The sequence below is a fragment of the Dipodomys merriami genome, unplaced genomic scaffold (genome assembly GCF_024711535.1).
Source record: "Dipodomys merriami isolate MVZ:Mamm:240054 unplaced genomic scaffold, mDipMer1.0.p SCAF_348, whole genome shotgun sequence".
NCBI lineage: Eukaryota > Metazoa > Chordata > Mammalia > Rodentia > Heteromyidae > Dipodomys > Dipodomys merriami.
In genome coordinates this window covers 240520-260043 of record NW_027205026.1, presented here as the reverse complement: position 1 = coordinate 260043, position 19524 = coordinate 240520, and the positions used below count along the sequence as shown (strand labels likewise).

The 19524-nt window shown below is 48.8% G+C and overlaps 1 protein-coding gene across 4 annotated transcripts in view; it reads right to left on the bottom strand.

Annotated features, from left to right (window-relative positions):
• The window catches only part of Fanca (FA complementation group A), a 59784-nt gene extending 41683 nt beyond the window's left edge, over nt 1–18101 (bottom strand). For 2 of the 4 annotated variants that reach the window (XM_069987820.1, XM_069987823.1), the window contains exons 1-14: nt 17193–18101; nt 15465–15574; nt 14202–14295; nt 13500–13633; nt 13295–13390; nt 12683–12756; nt 6815–6927; nt 6150–6229; nt 5142–5175; nt 4691–4757; nt 4255–4367; nt 1705–1781; nt 1187–1328; nt 519–652 (exon numbers count right to left, since the gene is read on the bottom strand). In XM_069987820.1, the coding sequence (XP_069843921.1) occupies nt 519–652; nt 1187–1328; nt 1705–1781; nt 4255–4367; nt 4691–4757; nt 5142–5175; nt 6150–6229; nt 6815–6927; nt 12683–12756; nt 13295–13390; nt 13500–13633; nt 14202–14295; nt 15465–15574; nt 17193–17229 (1305 nt within the window). In that variant the 5' untranslated portion in view covers nt 17230–18101. Of the gene's footprint in view, nt 1–518; nt 653–1186; nt 1329–1704; nt 1782–4254; nt 4368–4690; nt 4758–5141; nt 5176–6149; nt 6230–6814; nt 6928–12682; nt 12757–13283; nt 13391–13499; nt 13634–14201; nt 14296–15464; nt 15575–17192 lie in introns of those variants that run through there. The other 2 variants (XM_069987821.1, XM_069987822.1) reach the window with 2 other exon arrangements.
• Between the last annotated feature and the right edge of the window lie 1423 nt (nt 18102–19524).

The window sequence follows — 19524 nt, the reverse complement described above, 5'->3', positions numbered from 1 at the left end:
AGGAAATGCAAATAAAAACAACTCTCAGATTGCATCTCACTGCAGTAAGATTGGCCAGCATTGTGAATTTGAACAACAAAAAATGTTGACAGGGGCTGGGAAGGTGGCTCAGTGGTAGAGTGCTTGCCTTGTGTGCATGAGGCCCTGGGTTCGATTCCTCAGCACCACATAAGCAAAAAGAAAAAAGCCAGAAGTGGCACTGTGGCTCAAGTGGTAGAGCGCTAGCCTTGAGCTGAAGAGCTGAGGGACAGCGCCCAGGCCCAGAGTTCAGGACCCACGAACAGACCCCACACACACAAAAAAAAAAGAGAGCAAAAAATGTTGGCAGGGATGTGAGGAAAAGGGAACCCTATGGCACTGTTGGTGGGAATGTAAACTAGTACAGCCACTCTGGTTTGTCTGGGCCAACTTTGGCTGGCTCATCCTCACCAGACATGACACAGGGATCCCAAAGGGTTCCTATACCCAACCCACTGAAACACCACATGTCCCGGTAACCAGCTTCGGAGGTAACTCACCTTGAACCAGTCTGCATAGGGTGGGAACACAGAGGGGCCCTCCAGGGCAGCCTGGCGCACAACCAGGAATGCGGTGACCAGACTGTCCAGGTGGTAGCTCTCAAAGGCAGAGGCCATCAAACGGGCCACCCAATCTGTGAGACCATGACACAGTCAGCAGGCAGGTAAGGGCAGCACACCGACTAAATGTGAGTTCTGCAGGTGAGCAAGTATCCAGCTAGAATGTGCATGTCCAAAAACTAGCTTTGAGGGCTGGGAAGGTGGCTCAGTGGTAGAGTGCTTGCCCAGCATGCATGAAGCCCTGGGTTTGATTCCTCAGCACCACATACACAAAAAAAGCAGGAAGTGGTAGAGTGCTAACCTTGAACAAAAGGAGCTCAGGGACAGTGCCCAGGCCCTGAGTTCAAGCCCCAGGACTGGCAAAAAAAAAAAAAAAAACAACCCGCCTTGAGAAGACTAGGTAACAACCACTGCATGCCAAGCAGAGCTGCCAGAGACTAAAGGAAAGAGCACTAGCTCAGCTACCTCAGTGACCAGCAAGCAACAGCCATCAGCAGACAGGAAGGGCTACACAATAAGTTCACCTCCAACTCAGATTCTGCTGACACCAGGAGGCAATCGCACATGTGCATGCTCAGTAGCGCCGCCAGGTCCCCATAAAAGTGCACCTTTAATGAGCTGCTGTGCCTCAGGAAAGCAGATGACCAGCGTGGACGTACAGGAGAGCACACGCTGCCAGTGAACCTCCTGAGTCTCCAGGACTTCCTGCAAACAGCGAAGCGACTCCTCCGGACTGAGCATCACAAAGAGCTGAAACAAAAGCCCCAGCTCCCCTCAGTGCCAAAGTAAACCACGGCCAGATAGGCAATAATCCCTGTCCTCCCTCCTGAGGCCTGGGCCCACCAGAGCCACATGCCATTTCCTGTGGCATCTTCACGCTGAGGGGATTGGCACTGGCTGGAGCAATGTTCATCCAGGGCTGGGGACTTTGCCCAGGTGCCAGTTCCATCTCCTGAACCTGGACTATCATCCAGGTTGAGGATGGCTGTCTTACTGAAGACCTCACACTTTCCCATGGGGGCACTTTCCACAGCAGTCTGTTGAGGACCCAGCCCCAGTCCCAGCCTCTCTCAGACCTTACATCCCAACACTCCATAGCATCAAGTCTAAACCCATCATCACTCACCCTGCGGAACAAAGTCGTGAGCAGAGTGTGAGTCTTTGCAAAGCTCCACTCCCTCTGCCTCTGAATGGCATCAGACACTGGGGAAGAAAAAAACAGACAAAAACGTCAAGTCACGGGCTGGGAAGGTGGCTCAGTGGGAGAGTGCTTGTCTTGCATGTATGAAATCCTGGGTTCAATTCCTCAGCACCACATTAGCAGAAAAAGCCAGAAGTGGCGCTGTGGCTCAAGTGGTAGAACATTAGCCTTGAGGTGAAGAGCTGAGGGACAGTGTCCAGGCCTAGAGTTCAGGCCCACTACCGACAAAAAAAAAAAAAAAAAAAAAAACTTCAAGTCAGCAATTATGAAAAAGCCATCTTTGGCCCAATGACAGTGGTGGCTCACACCTATAATCCTAGGAGGCTGAGAACTTAAGATTTCTGCTCAAAGCCAGGCCAGTCAGGATTCTTTTTTGGAGGGTTGATCATGGGGCCTGAACTCTGGGCTGGCGACTGTCTTTAAGCTCTTCAGCTCAAGGCGAGTGCTCTATCACTTGAGCCACAGCACCACTTCCAGTTTTTCTGGTGGTTAATTGGAGATAAGAGTCTCATGGACTTTCCTGCCCGGGCTGGCTTTGAACCATGATCCTCAGAGCTCAGACTCCTGAGAGCTAGGATTATAGGCGTGAGCCACAAGCACCTGGTGTGTGATTCTTATCACCAATAAATTACTAAAACAGAAATGAAGCTATGGATCAGGTGTAAAAGTACTAACTTGAGCAAAAGAAGCTCAAGGACTGTACCCAGACTGAGTTCAAGCCCCAGAGACAGCGCGCGCACACAAGCACACCCACACACACCCATGATCTACTGGGCATTGGTGGTCCAGGTCTGTAATTCTAGCTACTTGGAAGGCTGAGCAGAGGAAGAATGAGGTTTGAGGCCAACCCAAGCACAAGTTACAGACTCTTTAACCCACAAATCAGTGGTGAGTGCCTATAAGGCCTGTGATAACAGGAAGCCTATTGTAAGGAGATTGTGGCTCAGGTGTATTAGGCCAGGAAGTAAGACCCTATCCTAGAAATAACCAGTGAAAACCAAGACTGGAAGCATGGCCGAACATTATCAGGCTAGCTGAGCAAGTGCAAGGCTGAGTTCAAATTTCCACTATTAAAAAAAAAAGGAGGGCTGGGAAGGTGGCTCAGTGGTAGAGCGCTTGCCTTGCATGCATGAGGCCCTGGGTAAGATTCCTCAGCACCACATAAGAAAAAAGCAAAAAGCCGAAGTGGCGCTGTGGCTCAAGTGGTAGAGCGCTAGCCTTGAGCTGAAGAGCTGAGGGACAGTGCCCAGGTCCCACAATCGGATCCCCCCCCAAAAAAAGGAAAAATTTGTTTTAAAGCTTCTATGTAAAATGATTATTTTTGTCTTTTAATTTTCTTTTGTTGTTGTTGTTGGTTGTAGGCCTTGAACTCAGGGCTTGGGCACTGTCCCAGAGCATTTTTGCTCAAGACTAGCATTCTATCACTTTGAGCCCAGACTACACAGTGAGTCTAAGATCAGTTTGGGATACATACATGTTCAAAAAAAGTTCATCTAGAAAAAGGCTCTACACATTTCCTTGTATTAGTTATTTATATTTTATAACAAGATGAGTGGCAATTCTTTTGTCTTCTCTCTTTTAATTCTGAATTCTCTTTTTTTTAATGGTTGTGGGAATCAAACTCAGAGCTTCCCATATGCCAGGTAAATGCCCTGCCAATAGGCCATGAAGTAATAAAGCAACCCTTGTTGGTGGCTCACACCTATAATCCTAGTTATTCAGGGGCTGAGATCTGAGGATCTAGATTCAAAGCCAGCCCTGGCAAGAAAGTCCATGAGATTCTTTTTTGTTTATTTATTTATTTATTTATTTATTTATTTTTTGCCGGTCATGGGGCCTGAACTCTGGGTCTGGGCGCTGTCCCTCAGCTCTTCAGCTCAAGGCTAGTGCTCTACCACTGGAGCCACAGTGCCTCTTCCGGCTTTTTCTGTTTATGTGGTGCTGAGGAATCGAACCCAGGGCCTCATGCTTGCAAGGCATGCACTCTACCGCTGAGCTACCTTCCCAGCCCCGAGATTCTTTTTTAGTGTGTCGGTCATGGGGCTTGGGCTTGGGCGCTATCCCTGCGCTCTTCAGCTCAAGGTGAACACTCTACAGCTTGAGCAACAGTTCTACTTCCCGTTTTCTACTGGTTAATTGGAGTTAAGAGTCTCACAGACTTTTCTGCCTGGGCTAGTTTTGAACCGTGATCCTCAGAAGTGGCACGGTGGCTCAAGTGGTAGAATGCTAGCCTTGGGCTGAAAAGCTGAGGGAGAGCACACAAGCCTGGAGTTCAAGCCCCACGACTGACAAAAAAAAACCAAAAAAACCAACCCTCATGATCTTGGTTGATCTTAGTCCATCACCTCCACGTAATTCAAGACCTAAATCCTGTAGGACAAATCAACAGATCTGCTTAACAGTCTGTGCTGACCTATCAAAGACAACAGGGGAACAGACCGGACAGGGGACTGCAGCTACAGTACTGGGGCTTACCTTTCAGCACAGGGTTATGTGTGAGAATCTGGGTTAGAGTGTGACTGAAGAACCTCTTCAGAGAATCTGTTGAAATCATGCCACAACATGCAAGTCCACTGAACATGTCAAACCTGTAAGGCAGGGGAAGAGTCTCAGGAACACAGCCCTGTCCATGCACCAGCAGGGCTCACAGGCACCTCCAAAGTGCTTTGTCCCCCAGGCCTTGAAGGGAATGTAAGTATCAGAGATGGCTGAGAGTCCAGAGCAGGCAGGAGACCAAAGATGGGTTAGGAAGAGGGGACCTACACTAGGGAGGAGGCAGGGTACATGGGGACATGGAGGGAAAGAGAGGGCGGGCTGAGCTTCCTGTGCTCCAGCGACCAGCGCACCCAGGCCAGGGAGGCCGTGCTGGCTGTGGAACCTAGCTGAGCAGCAGTGGGCCTCCCACACGTACCAGCCCTTTACCACCCTGTAGGCTGAGGTCTCCTCCTGCAGGTCAGCAGCAAGGGCATCAAGCGCAACTGACAAGAAAACATGGGACAATAAACAAGTGTCAGTCACAAGCAGAGCCTCTCTGAGACTACTCTACATGCTTTCAATTTCTACAGCACAGGCCTCTAGGTCCAGCAAGGGCTCTCAGGACACTGGGGTCTGCAAGCTACAAAATTAATGAAAACACACAGACCTGTGAACACTCACTACATTAAGCTGGTGTCAATGTACACATTTAGAAACTAAACACCAAACCACTAGAAACTGAGAACCAGAACAAAAAGTAGAGGTAAGTTCATAATAAATGTCAGCCACAAACAGGGCCTCCAGAGCCAGCTTTGTAAGAGAAACACAGGAGTAAGCTTTTCCTATGGAAAGGTCAAAGCTACCGGAATTGCTAACAGGCAACTTACAAGTCAGCATTCTCTGAAGTATGGCGGCAGCAGCCTGTTGTAACAGAACACAAATTCCCATCAGCCACATGCTTACTACCACACAGAATCTGTTATGTACAGTAAGAAGTTGGCTTTACAAAGTTCAATTTTAAGCCTAGAAATTATCCCAAGAGGGCTGGGAATGTGGCTCAGTGGTAGAGTGCTAGCCTAACATGCATGAGGCCCTGGGTTCGATTCTACAGCACCACATAAGCAGAAAAGAATGGAAGGGGTGCTGTGGCTCAAGTGGTAGTGTGCTAGCCTTGAGCAAAAGAAGCTCAGGGACAGTGCCCAGGCCGAGTTCAAGCCCCAGGGCTGGCTTTCTGAACTGTGATATTTGGGCTTTTTCAGCAGACCCTGAGACTGCAGGCCCAACCCAGGCTACATCTTCCTGGCCCTGCATGCCCACTTTTTTTGTTGTTGTTGGTCATGAGGCATGAACCCTGGGCCTGGACGCTGTCCCTCAGCTCTTCAGCTTAAGGACAGCGCTCTACCACTTGAGCCACAGCACCACTTCCAGTTTTCTGGTGGTTTACTGGAGATAAGAGTCTCAGACTTTTCCTGCCTGGGCTGGCTTTGAACCATGATCATCCTCAGATCTCAGCCTCCTGAGTAGCTAGGACTATAGGCGTGAGCCACCAGTGTCTGGCTTGCACACCCATTCTTGAGAGCACCTGGTAACAAGACACAGACTGCCTCAATGTATCTTAGCCCTCCCCTCCCCTTCCCAGCAGGCTTCAGGAATGAGAAGCCTGGGGAAGACAGTGCAGCCCACCTCAATCTCCCATCACCAAGGGCTCCCAGAGTCATCGCCCCGGGAACAGCACACAAGACCCTTTTCCTCACAAAGCTCAAGCTAACGTGGGGCAGAATGCTCAGCCTAGAACTCCCAAAAGGGAACAAAAATGTGGAATGGTACTTCTCTCGGCTGCAGGCCATTGCCACGGGAGCCCAGCTCCCCACTGTCCACATCCCTTCTCCTCCTACCTGGGGCATCTTTTCAGGTAACACAGTTCTTGAGTCTGAGTTTTCCTGAAATCCTTTCAAAACAAACAGTTGCACAAAATCTGAAAAACCACAAACACATATATATTATAGCCTCCAAATAGCCGTGAATCACACCAATACCCAACTTCAGAGGGGAAGATGTGTATACAAACTGGGGGCTAGTCCAGGGTGGGGCGTCTGACCCCAGGGGAAGCCTTGTGTTCATTCTGAGGAATGAACAAGAAAAGGACCGATACTGTTGGAAGAACTAGAATTAGAAAACTTGAAAGAAAGAGTGTTTTCTGTCTAATCTCCAATTTAAACTTCACCTATCTGCGGCAGATTACAGAAGTCAAAAGAGCAGTTCATACCACCAGGATATATTCTTTTGAAAACAAAGAAACCCACTAATTACTGGTGTGGAGCACAGCCTCTCACCTAACTTGTTTATTGGAGTCACTCCTCAGAGATGAGTGGCAGTCTGAGAGAAGAAAAGGGACTAGGGGCACTCTAAGGAAAATCTACTCCTGCCAACAGCTAACTTTGTACCATTTCTAGCCACTCAGTGTAACATAATCTGGGTCCCAGCCCACATATGAGGGAAGCTTCTTTTCTTCCCAGTGTCACAATGAACCTCCCCCAAAGCCCACACGCTATGAACATACCATAAAGAATGGCTCTGGCCAGATCTGTAGACTTGCAGGAGGCTTCTGTCTGTTCACACAAAAGACACAGGTTCCTGAAGAGCCACTCAGCCATGGCCTGCACACTGGGGTGACTGGAGACACACAAATGCCCAAGTGGACCCCCTTAGTCCCTATATCCAGACAGTTTTCCTTTAACACTCACTTCACTAGGAAGAATGGACCAGTGGGAATAAGCTGGCAGCAAGTCCTCTGACCCAGGAACGTCTGCCTGGCTATCATTGACATACTCATTTGGAGCAGCTTTCTGCTGTGGTATAGTTCAGTGATAGTCGGATAGTAATGGAGTAATGGGTTCTTTTCCCCATTTTTTTTTTACTTCCTTTTCCATACTGTTTTGTTATCTACTTCACTAGCCTTATTGCTTTCATCTTTTTTTTTTTCTAGTAATAGGTGTTCAACTTAGAACCTTGAACTTACTAGGTAAGCCCTTTGACATTTGAAACATATGCTCACCCCCCCCTCCCCATTTTTTTTTGTCTGGTCCTGGAGCTTTAACTCTGGGCCTGGGTACCTAAGCTCCTAGCACTCTACCACTTGAGCCATAGCACCACTTCTGGCTCTTTCTGTGATTAATTGTAGATAAGAGACTCATGGACTTTCCTGCCTGGGGCTGGCTTTAAAGCCAGATCCTCAGATCTCAGCCTTCTGAGTAGCTAGGATTACAGGTGTGAGGCACCAGCATCTGGTGTCTGGCCCCTCCAACTATTTTAACATGTTTTTTTATATGTGTCTAGGCTTGAACTCAGGTCCTAAGCATTGTACCTGAGCTTTTTTTTTTTTCCCCCTCAAGGCAAGTACTCTGCCACTTGAGTCACAGCTCCACTTCCAGCTTTTTTGGTGCTTAACTGGAGATCAGAGTATTGGGGACTTTCCTGCCCAGGCTGGCTTCAAATGGCAATTCTCAGATCTCAGCCTCCTGAGTAGGTATGATTACAAGTCTGAGCCATCAACACCAGCTATGCTTTACTGTTATTTTTCAAATAGGGACTTTGCTTTTGCCTCAAACTATAAGTCTCCAACTCACTTCTCATGTAGCTGGTATTACAGGTATAAGCCACCAATCCCAGCCCACTTTCTCCTATTTTCTTTTTTTTTTTTTTTTTTTTCCAGTACTGGGGTTTGAACTCAGGCCTGGGCACTGTCCCTGAGCTTCTTTTACTCAAGGATAGCACTCTACTGCTTGAGCCACAGTGTCACTACCAGCTTTTTCTGTGTATGTGGAGAAATAGAACCTAGGGCTTCATGCATGCTAGGCAAGCACTCTACCACTGAGCTACATTTCCAGCCCCTTCTATTTTCCTTTTAGTTTTAGTTTGCTCCTTTTGATAGTATCTAAGGTGCAAGCCTAAGTTGTTGACTTGAGATCTTTCTTTGTTTAAACATAGAATTTTAACAGCTACACATTCCCCTCTAAGCATTTCTCCAGCTGCATGCCATACATTTTCACTCATTTCAATTCTGCAATTTCCTCCATGATTCTTTGACCCATTAAGTTTGCTGCTTCTCAAATTTTCCCCAAATCACTTTGTGTTTGGAGAACATATTCTGAGAGGCTTTAACCCTTTCAGTCTAGTCTAACTTGTTTTGTGGCCTTAAACTCATGTTCTATTTGGAGACTCAATGTGTTTTTTTTTGTTTTTTGGTCGGTCGTGGGGCTTGAACTACGGGCTTGGGAGCTGTCCCTGCGCTCTTCAGCTCAAGGCGATCGCTCTACCGCTTAAGCCACAGTGCCACTTCCAGTTTTCTAGTGGTTTATTGGAGATAAGAGTCTCACGGACTTTCATGCCCTGGCTGGCTTTGAACCATGATCCTTAGATCTCAGCTTACTGAGTAGCTAGGATTACAGGCGTGAGCCACCAGTGCCCACTTGGAGACTCATACAGCATGCTTTCTGCCCACTGCAGGCCTGAGTGCTATGAAGGGAACAGCCACACTGGTTTACCATGTTCTAGTCTAATATCACTGCTAACCTGCTTCAATCCATCTAGTACAAAGAAAGGAAATACAAATCTCTTGCAGTTATTAAAAAAAGTGTGGTTTACCTTCAATTCTGTCCATTTCTGCTTTGTTATATTGCATATATCACATGAGCTTTCTCTTTTTTGGTTGTGGGGCTTGAACTCTGTCTCTCAGCTTTTCAGCTCAAGGCTAGCGCTCTACCACTTGAACCACAGCGCCACTCCTGGTTTTCTGGTGGTTAACTGGAGATAGTGTCTCATGGACTTTCTTGCCCAGGATTGCTTTGAACCATGATCCTCAGATCTCAGGCTCCTGAGTATCTAGGATTACAGGCGTGAGCCACCAGCACCTGGCTCAGATGTGCTTTCATGTACTTAAGTTTACTAATCTTGATAGCTTCTATATGTTGTTTTATATTTAGGCCTTCCCACTTTAAGACAAAAACATTCTTCCAGGATTTCCTTTTGTACATTTATATTTCCATCATTTTCTATTTCCTTGTTTTGGAGAGGTTTTTGCTATAAGAGGTAAAAATCCAACTTTTTTCTTTTCTTTTGTGCCAGTACTGCTGCTTAAATTCAGGGCCTGGTCACTGTCCCTGAGCTTCTTTCACTCAAGGCTAGCAGTCTACTCCTTGAGCCACAGCTCCATCTCCAACTATTTTAGTAGTTTATTAAAGATAAGAATTTCATGAAGCTGGGGCTGGGAAAGTGACTCAGTGGTAGAGCGCTTGCCTTGCATGCATGGGGCTGTGGGTTCGATTCCTCAGCACCACAGAAGTAAAAAGAAAAAAGCCGGAAGTGGCGAGTGTGGCTCAAGTGGTAGAGTGCTAGCCTTGAGCTGAAGAGCTGCGGGACAGTGCCCAGGCCCAGAGTTCAGGCCCCACGACCAGACCCAAAAAAACAAACAAGAATTTCATGAAGCTGAGCACCAGTGGCTCAGGTCTATAATTCTAGCTGTTCAGGAGGCTGAGATCATAGTTCAAAGCCAGACTGGACAGGAACATCCATGAGACTCATATCCAATTAACCACCAGAAAACCGGAAGTGGTGCTGTGGCTCAAGTGGCAGAATGCTTGCCTGAAGAGCTCCAGGACACAGCCCAGGCCCAGAGTTCAAGACTATGACCAAAAAAAAAACAACAACAAAAAAAAGAATTTCATGAACTTTCCTACCTGGGGTGGCTTCAAACATCAATCCTCAGAGCTCAGCCTCCTGAGTAGCTAGGATTACAGGTGTAAGCCACCAAGTGCCCAGCTAGCTGGTGCCGTACCATCAAGCATGCTCAGGATGTCATACTCAACTGTGCTTAATGTCTGCAAAGTACAGTCAAGAATGAGCACAGGGCTGGGAAGGTGGCTCAGTGGTAGAGCGCTTGCCTTACATGCATGAGCCCCTGGGTTCAATTCCTCAGCACCACATAAGCAAAAAGAAAAAAGCCAGAAGTGGTGCTGTGGCTCAAGTGGTAGAGCACTAGCCTTGAGCTGAATTGCTGAGGGACAGCGCCCAGGCCCAGAGTTCAGGCCCCACAACTGGACCAAAAAAACAAAAAAATGAGCACAGACCTCCAGCCATCTGATAGGGCTGGGCTGGGATCTGGGGTTCCAAATGTTATATATCCTGAGGTTCAATTCTGAGGTGCTCTTTTATCCTACCTATGTACCAGGTATTATCAATACTGGAGCCTTTATGAATAAGCTGGATGGTTCTCTTCTGTCCACACTGTTGGTTCAGGACACGTCTTCCTCAGATCTGCTAGGGCATTTACTCCTAATATGTCTACTTTCAAAGTTTTGTTCTCTTCTTTTCTTTTTGCTAGTCCTGGGGCTTAAACTCAGGGTCTACGCACTGTCCCTGAGCTTCTTTTTGCTCAATGCTAGTACTCTACCACTTGAGCCACAGCGCCACTTCTGGTGTCTTCTGTGTATGTGGTACTGAGGAATCAAACCCAGTGCTTCATGCATGCTAGGCAAGCATTCTCTCACTAAGCTACATTCCCAGCCTGCCAGCCAGCTAGCTAGCTAGCTAGCCTGCCTGCCTTTCTTTCTTTCTTTTTTGGGCCTGTAATTTGGCTTGAACTTACTCTTGCTCGGTTTTTATTGCTCATGGTTGGTACCACTTGGACCACACCTCTAGTTCAGACTTTTTGCTGATTAATAGAAATAAGAACCTGGGCATCAGTGGCTCACACCTGTAATCCTAGCTACTCAGGAGGCTGAGATCTGAGGATCATGGTTCAAAGCCATGTTACTATTATCTCCTCTAAGACTCTCTTCCAGCTTTAAGGAGTTTTATCTTTTTACCACATTCATTTATTGACTCCCAAGATTTCATTAAAAAACAATGTAGTTGTTTACATTCTATCAACCATATTTACCTGAACATCATTTTTAGTTTTTAAAGTTATCATCACAAGAGATATCTAATAGGGATGGACACTGGTGGCTCATGCCTATAATCCTAGCTACTCAAGAAGCTGAGATCTGAGGATCACGGATCAAAGCCAGCCTGGGCAGGAAAGTCCATGAAACTCTTATCTCCAATAAACCACTAGAAAACCAGAAGTGGTGCTGTGGCTCAAGTGGTAGAGCACTCACCTTGAACTGAAGAACTGGGGGATAGCGCCCAAGCCCATAGTTCAAGCCACACGACTGACAAAAAAAACAAAAAAAAAAGACATATCTAGTAGGTCTAAAGGCATGACTCTAGTAGTAGAGCACCTGCCTAGCAAATACAAGGTCTTGAGTTCATAACCCTAATAGCCCAATACCAAAACAAGCAAAAAAATATATATATATATGTATATATATATGTATATATATATATATATATATATACACATAATATATAAAAAAACAAAAAGCATAATAATCTAGGCTGATTAAAGTAGCCACACCTCTACTCTAGCTACTCAGGAGACTGAGATCTAAGGATCACAGTTAGAAGCCAATCCAGGCAGGAAAGGCTGTGAGACTCTTATTTGCAATTAACCACCAAAAGCCAGAAGTGACTTAAGTGATACAAGTGGTAGGGTGCTAGCCTTGAGCACAAAAGCTAAGGGACAGCATCCAGGCCCTGAGTTCAAGCTGCTGTCTAGCACCAAAGGAAAAAAAGAAGACTTCAGTCACAATAAATGTTAAGGCGTTATTCCTCCAGGTACTTTTTGGCATGAAAATATAAATGGGAATTGTGGCTCAAGTGGTAGAACACTAACCTTGAGCACAAAAAGTCAGGGATAGCACCCAGGCCCTGAGTTGAAGCCCCAGGACCAGCACCAAAAAAAAAAAAAAAAGGCAATATCTGTATTTCAAAAACAAAATCAAGGGCTGGGAAGGTGGCTCAGTGGTAGAGTGCTTGCCTTGCATGCCTGAGGCCCTGGGTTCGATTCCTCAGCACCACATAAGCAGAAGAAAAAAAAAGCCGGAAGTGGCGCTGTGGCTCAAGTGGTAGAGCGCTAGCCTTGAGCTGAAGAGCTGAGGGACAGCACCCAGGCCCAGAGTTCAGGCCTATGACTGACAAAAAAAAAAAAAAATCAAGCCAGATGCCTGTGGCTCACACCTGTAATCCCAGCTACTCAGGAGGGTGAGAACTGAGAATTGTGGTTCAGCCCCAGCCCAGGCAGGAAGGGCCATGAGACTCTTATCTCCAATTAACCACCAGAAAACCTGAAGTAGTGCTGTAGCTCAACGTGGTAGAGTGCTCACCTTGAGACAGAAAGCTCAGGGACAGTGCCCAGACTCCATGACTGAGTAAAAAAAAAGGGGAGAAAAGTAAAAAGTGGGGCTAGAGGTGGGGCTGAGCAAGCAAGTACAAGGCCCTGAGAGAAAAACATCAGTGTTAAACTAACACAGAAACATTAGTGCCGTACCTTTCCAGCAGCTCTTGCAGGCTCACAACACTCTGCATATGAAGATGCCACACAGCCTCTAGCAACAAAGAGTTCTGCAGAAAACAACAGTGTTACAAATCCTTTGTGTGTTTCCCTTAAAACACTGTCTAGGCTCTTATCCCAGGCCCATTAAAAATTGAAAGTGGAGGGCTGGGAAGGTAGCTCAGTGGTAGAGCGCTTGCCTTGCATGCATGAGGCCCTGGGTTCGATTCCTCAGCACCACATAAGCAAAAAGAAAAAAGCCAGAAGTGGTGCTGTGGCTCAAGTGGTAGAGTGCTAGCCTTGAGCTGAAGAGCTGAGGGACAGCACCCAGGCCCAGAGTTCAGGCCCCACAACCAGACCCAAAAAGAAAAAAAACAAACAAAACATAGTAACATAAGAAAGCAGAGCATCATGTTCTGTGATGTTCTCTATTCTAATAAATACTGATAGGTGGAAATGGTCCAAGAGGGCCTGAGGTACCTTCTGTCCCACCCGCATGAGTATCTGCTGGACTGTTTTTCTCATACTCTGTAATAAGATGTTTGGCCTAATTTCTAAAAAAAAAATCAACAGAACACTGCTTAAATCAACAGAATACCTTAAATTTACCTGTATTTTCCATAATTCTTGGCAGAAGAAGAGACGAGAGAACATACTATGTGCCAATAACTTCTGAGCAATCTCTAACAAGAAAGAGAGCTTTTTCTGAAAAAAGATTAAAAAAAAAATTTAAAAAACAGGCAAACTACCCAAAACAGTATTTTTTTAATTCCTACTTTCTCAAACAGCTTAAAAACAAGGCTGGAATCTTAACTCTTTGCTCTGAGCTGAGCAATATCGAATGGCTGGAACTCTTGCAGACTTGCTCCACATTGCAGGCAAATAGCCTGGCTGACAGAATCCCCACAGGAATTCCCAGTCTTGAGGCTTGATCTTGCAAAGCAGAGCCTTAAAGAGAAAACAAAACCAGAGCCACTTTTTTTTTTTTTTGGGGGGGGTGGTTAGTCCTGGGGCTGGAACTGAGGGCCTGAGTATTGTTCCTAAGGTTTATTTTTTTTTTTTTTTGCCAGTCATGGGGCCTGAACTCGGCCTGGGTGCTGTCCCTCAGCTCTTCAGCTCAAGGCTAGTGCTCTACCACTTGAGCCACAGTGCCACTTCCGGCTTTTTCTGCTTATGTGGTGTTGAGGAATCGAACCCAGGGCCTCATGCATGTGAGGCAAGCACTCTACCACTGAGCTACCTTCCCAGCCCTGTCCCTAAGGTTTTAAGGCTAGTGCTCTACCACTTGAGCCACAGTGCCACTTCTGGTTTTTCTGTTTATGTCGTACTGAGACATCAAACCCAGGGCTTCATGAATGCTAGAAGCACTCTACCACTAAGCCACATTCCCAGCCCACTCTAAATGACTTTGAATAGTGTGATTCTCAGATCTCAGCCTCCTAAGTAGCTAGGATTACAGTTGTGAGCCACACACCCAGAGATATTTTTTAATACAACAAATGCAGTGATAACTCACCTATAAAGGAACTAGAGCAATCTGGGTAGACCTCAGCATTGTCACAATCAGCCAATTTGCCAACACACAATTTATCACCCAGTGGATCTTCCACCTAAAAACCAAAATTCAGAGAACTCACTTTAATTCAATCTGTGTGCATATAATACATACCCGTTGGGGATTCTCAAATGTTCTTTTTTTTGGGGGGGGGGTCTGGTTGTGGGGCCTGAACTCTGGGCCTGGGCGCTGTCCCTCAGCTCTTCAGCTCAAGGCTAGCACTGTACCACTTGAACCACAGCACCACTTCTGGCTTTTTTCTTTTTGCTTATGTGATGCTGAGGAATCGAACCCAGAGCCTCATGCATGCAAGGCAAGCGCTCTACCACTGAGCCACCTTCCCAGCCCCTCAAATGTTCTTAAAAGAGAAATTTACAATAATTACTTAGAAAATTATTAAACTCACTACTCAATTGTTTTTTATCTCTAAAGGGACAAATGCACCCAGCATTTCTTCTCACCTAGTCATCATCTATTGGCTGTGTTAGCCCAATGAGCTCCTGTCTCATGGCTTAGTAGACTTCTTCCCCTTTACACACCTTAACATGTTCCTTTGTTAGGCAACATTAGGCCCATTTAGTATAGGCTGTAAATATTCAGCCTCCAACCCCCCTTTACCTTGGGATGGCACTTCTCTGAAGCAGCTACCACCATGTAAGGCAACAAGAGCCCCTTAGAGTGATCTTCAGGTCTGGGCAGCTGCTGCCCCTTCTCTACTATTTGGGCAGCAGCCATAAATTCTAATCCACCATGATGAAGCCCCTGGTCCTCACAGTCCTCCCCACAGTCTCTGCCTCCTCGCCCCTTCTAGCCCCTCCTAAACCTCCTAGGTTATATAGGTCACCTCAGACAATAGCCGGCAGTTCTTACTTCTCCCTTGTGAGAAGGGGTCTTGCCAGTACCTTTCCCAGCAATAAACCTTTCTTTGTTCTCTGTACCTGGATGTCTGCGTGGTTTTATGGCAAAATTTAAAATAGTCTAACAGGCTAACAGAAACACAATAGAGCTTCCCAAAGATCTTATAAAGGCAATATTTTTTGGTCGATTGTGGGGCTTGAACTCTGGACCTGGGTGGGTGCTGTCCCTCAGCTCTTCAGCTCAAGGCTAGTGCTCTACCTCTTGAGCTACAGTGCCACTTACAAGGCCCAGTCTTAATTGGGATAATAACAATAATAACTACCAAGTCTGAAATCTACCTGTAAAGCCAAGACAACTTCCTCTTACCTCTAGCAAAAGGTCATTCAAATTTTGGTGGCGTCTCAGAAGGTTCACAGCTGAATCCTTTAATTTCTCTTCCCTTTCAGGATCATACTTTTGCCTCTTGACCCTTCCTGCTGAGGGAGAAATCTCTTTTTAAAAGTTATGGTAATACTTAAATGAAAACATGGTGACATCTATGCCTTGACTGACTCCAGGGCAAGCAGAACTCCTGCGAGATTCGTTTCAAAACCGCACTCTCGACGTAAGCCAGAGGCCAACCACCTGGGCAGGACCAGCTGCCTCCAGCGAGCAGGTCCTGAGACCGCAGAGCCCAGGCTGCCCAAGCTGTCACCACGTGCTACCGAGGGCAGGACGAAGGCTGCAGCGTTAGGGGTCTCCACGGGGGTGGGCTGATGGCCTCGGGTCGAGGTGCACGGACGCCTAATTGAGGCCTGGGGGGCCCTGAACCTCCAGTCCGCAGCGCCTCCCGTCACCCGGAGGAAGGAGCGGAAGGAGAGAGGCGGCAGGAGAGGTGGAGGCAGTGGAGGGTGCAGGGAGTCCGCAGGGAATCCGCGGGGAGGCCAGGTGGCGGCGGAGCGGAGGGCCGAGGACGACAGGGGAGACGCGGGGCGGGGGGCCTGGAAGAGACAGAGGGGGAGACGCGGGGCGGGGGGCCTGGAAGAGATAGAGGGGGAGACGCGGGGCGGGGGGCCTGGAAGAGATAGAGGGGGAGACGCGGGGCGGGGGCCTGGAAGAGATAGAGGGGGAGACGCGGGGCGGGGGCCTGGAAGAGACAGAGGGGGTGACGCGGGGCGGGGGGCCTGGAAGAGATAGAGGGGGAGACGCGGGGCGGGGGGCCTGGAAGAGATAGAGGGGGAGACGCGGGGCGGGGGGCCTGGAAGAGACAGAGGGGGAGACGCGGGGCGGGGGGCCTGGAAGAGATAGAGGGGGAGACGCGGGGCGGGGGCCTGGAAGAGATAGAGGGGGAGACGCGGGGCGGGGGCCTGGAAGAGACAGAGGGGGAGACGCGGGGCGGGGGGCCTGGAAGAGATAGAGGGGGAGACGCGGGGCGGGGGGCCTGGAAGAGATAGAGGGGGAGACGCGGGGCGGGGGGCCTGGAAGAGATAGAGGGGGAGACGCGGGGCGGGGGCCTGGACGAGATAGAGGGGGAGACGCGGGGCGGGGGGCCTGGAAGAGACAGAGGGGGAGACGCGGGGCGGGGGCCTGGACGAGAGAGGGGGAGACGCGGGGCGGGGGGCCTGGAAGAGATAGAGGGGGAGACGCGGGGCGGGGGCCTGGACGAGATAGAGGGGGAGACGCGGGGCGGGGGCCTGGAAGAGAGAGGGGGAGACGCGGGGCGGGGGCCTGGAAGAGACAGAGGGGGAGACGCGGGGCGGGGGCCTGGAAGAGAGAGGGGGTGACGCGGGGCGGGGGCCTGGAAGAGACAGAGGGGGAGACGCGGGGCGGGGGCCTGGAAGAGACAGAGGGGGAGACGCGGGGCGGGGGCCTGGAAGAGAGAGGGGGTGACGCGGGGCGGGGGCCTGGACGAGATAGAGGGGGAGACGCGGGGCGGGGGCCTGGAAGAGACAGAGGGGGAGACGCGGGGCGGGGCCTGGACGAGACAGAGGGGGTGGGGGAATGGCGCGGCCTGGAAGGCAGCGCGCGGGGAGGCCCCTGAGGGCGGGGCGGGGGGGCACAATACCACGCACAGAGGGCGAGAGGGCCGGCCCGCCGTCCATAGCGCCCACTTACCCAGCAGCTGGGCCCAGAGCCTCTTGCGGCCCGGCATCTCCACGACCGCAGCCGCGTCAAAAACCCGCGAAGTGGACGCGGTGAGCGCGGGCGCCTCAGACGCTGCAGGATCGCGCCGCGAACCAGAGCCGCCCTCTCATTGGCCCCAGCCGGGCGCGCGCCCATTGGTCGGGGGCTGTCCGGACTCACTCGCGCCGCCCTCTCATTGGCCGGCCGGGCGCGCGCCCATTGGCGGGAGGCTGTCTGAACCCAATCGCGCCGCCCTCTCATTGGGCCTGGCTGGGCGCGCGCCTGCAGCAGGGCACTCAAGAAGAATTAGAGGAACTGTCCCCAATACAAGTGGGGCGGGAAGACTTCTGAACAAGTTTCCCAGTGACCAGACTTTTCTACCAGAAGGTGGCACCATCATGCTGGTATTCAAAGGACCACATTGTTCATCATAGAGAAAAAGTAAACAGCCCGGCCTGGGGGCTCATGCCTGTAAGCCTAGCTACTCTGGAGGCTGAGCTCTGAGGATCGAGGTTCAAAGCCAGCCCAGGCAGGAAAGTCCGTGAGACTCTTATCTCCAATTAACCACCAGAAAACCAGAAGTAGTGCTGTGGCTCAAGTGGTGGAGTGCTGGCCTTGAGTTGAGGAGCTGAGGGACAGTGCCCAAGCCCAGAGTTCGAGCCCCACGACGGACCAAAAAACAAAACAAGAAACTAAAGAGAGTCACTGGAGCAAAACCACTGCACAAAAACACAGCCAGGCACTGATGGCTCACAACTATTGTTGGGACCCAATCTTAATGTTAGGACCCAGTGAGCCTATGTGACTCCACCCTGGTTAAACATCCATCTTGTTTACAAGTTAAGGAAAAATGTGGGTTGCAAGTCTCTGATAACAGAGCCTACAGGTCAAGTGCACATGTCTAATTGGTAACGAGCACATATGTAACCCCCCCCCAAGGAATGCAAACCCCACCTCTCCCCCACCATACACACACCAAACCTGCATGCCAAAATTGACCAAAGTGGTAGGCTAGTTTAAACAACTGCTAGATAATTTGTAACCTCATTGGCCACCTTTGTGTGGCCAGGCTAACTGCATGCCCTGTTCCCTATAAAAAGTCCGTGCAGCTGAGTGGGGTTTGCTCTCTGTTGAGGTGGCCCTGACCGGTTAGTCTGTTTCTAGATGCTAGGCACGAAATATAGCTTTGTCTGACTTTTGCTTTGTTTCAGTCTCGTTCCTTTGATCATGAACCTCAATATTGGGGGCCACCCCAATACTATAATCCTAGCTACTCAGGAGGTTTAGATCTGAGGATCATAGTTCAAAGCCAGCCCAGGCAGAAAATCCTGTGAGACTCTTACTTTTTTTTTTTTTTTTGTCAGTCATGGGGCTTGAACTCTGGGCCTGGGCTTGTCCTTCAGCTCAAGGTTAGCCATCTATCACTTGAGCCACAGTGCCACTTCCTAGACTCCTATTTCCAATTAAATCACAGAAAAGCTGCAGTGACACTCTCTTTCAAAGTGATAAAGTGCTAGCCTTGAGCAAAAAAGCTCAGGGACAATGTCTAGGCCTTGAGTTCAAGTCCCATACCAGTGGCTCACCTGTGTAATCCTAGCTACTCAGGAAGCTGAGATCTGAGGATGGAGGTTCAAAGCCAGCCCAGGCAGGAAAGTCCTTGGGTAAGAGATAGAAGTGCAGAGCAGGGTATGTGATATGTAACACTTGTGTGGACAGGAAATGTGTACATTTGTGATGAGCATATGATACTTTTAGAAGGAAAATGAGTGTTTGGGACCAATGCCAGATGGAGACTTTACCTTTTAACACTAAACTGTCAATTCAGCAATACCAATTTGGAAGCACTGTCTCTCACAACTCTTCCTCTAATCTAGCAATGTTCAGTGCCCTGGAACAGGGAAGCCTGTATCAGACCCAAAAACTGTCAGCTGTGATCCTTCCTGTAAGCAGAAAGACAATGATAGGCTCTAGCAGCAACCACTGTGTGACTGACACCCTGGAAAATCATCCCATTCACTTTAAGAGTCCTGTATTGTCTGTGCAAGCATAAACAGACAAAATTTACAAATGAGGGGGTCACATTGTCCAAAAAGAAATATATTTTTCCCTGACTTATGTAACTGTAACCCCTCTGTACATCACCTTTATAATAACAATAAAAAATTTTAATTTAAAAATGATGAGCTGGGGCCGGGCGCCGGTGGCTCACGCCTGTAATCCTAGCTACTCAGGAGGCTGAGATCTGAGAATCGCGGTTCAAAGCCAGCCCGGGCAGGAAAGACCGTGAGACTCCTATCTCCAATAAACCACTAGAAAACCGGAA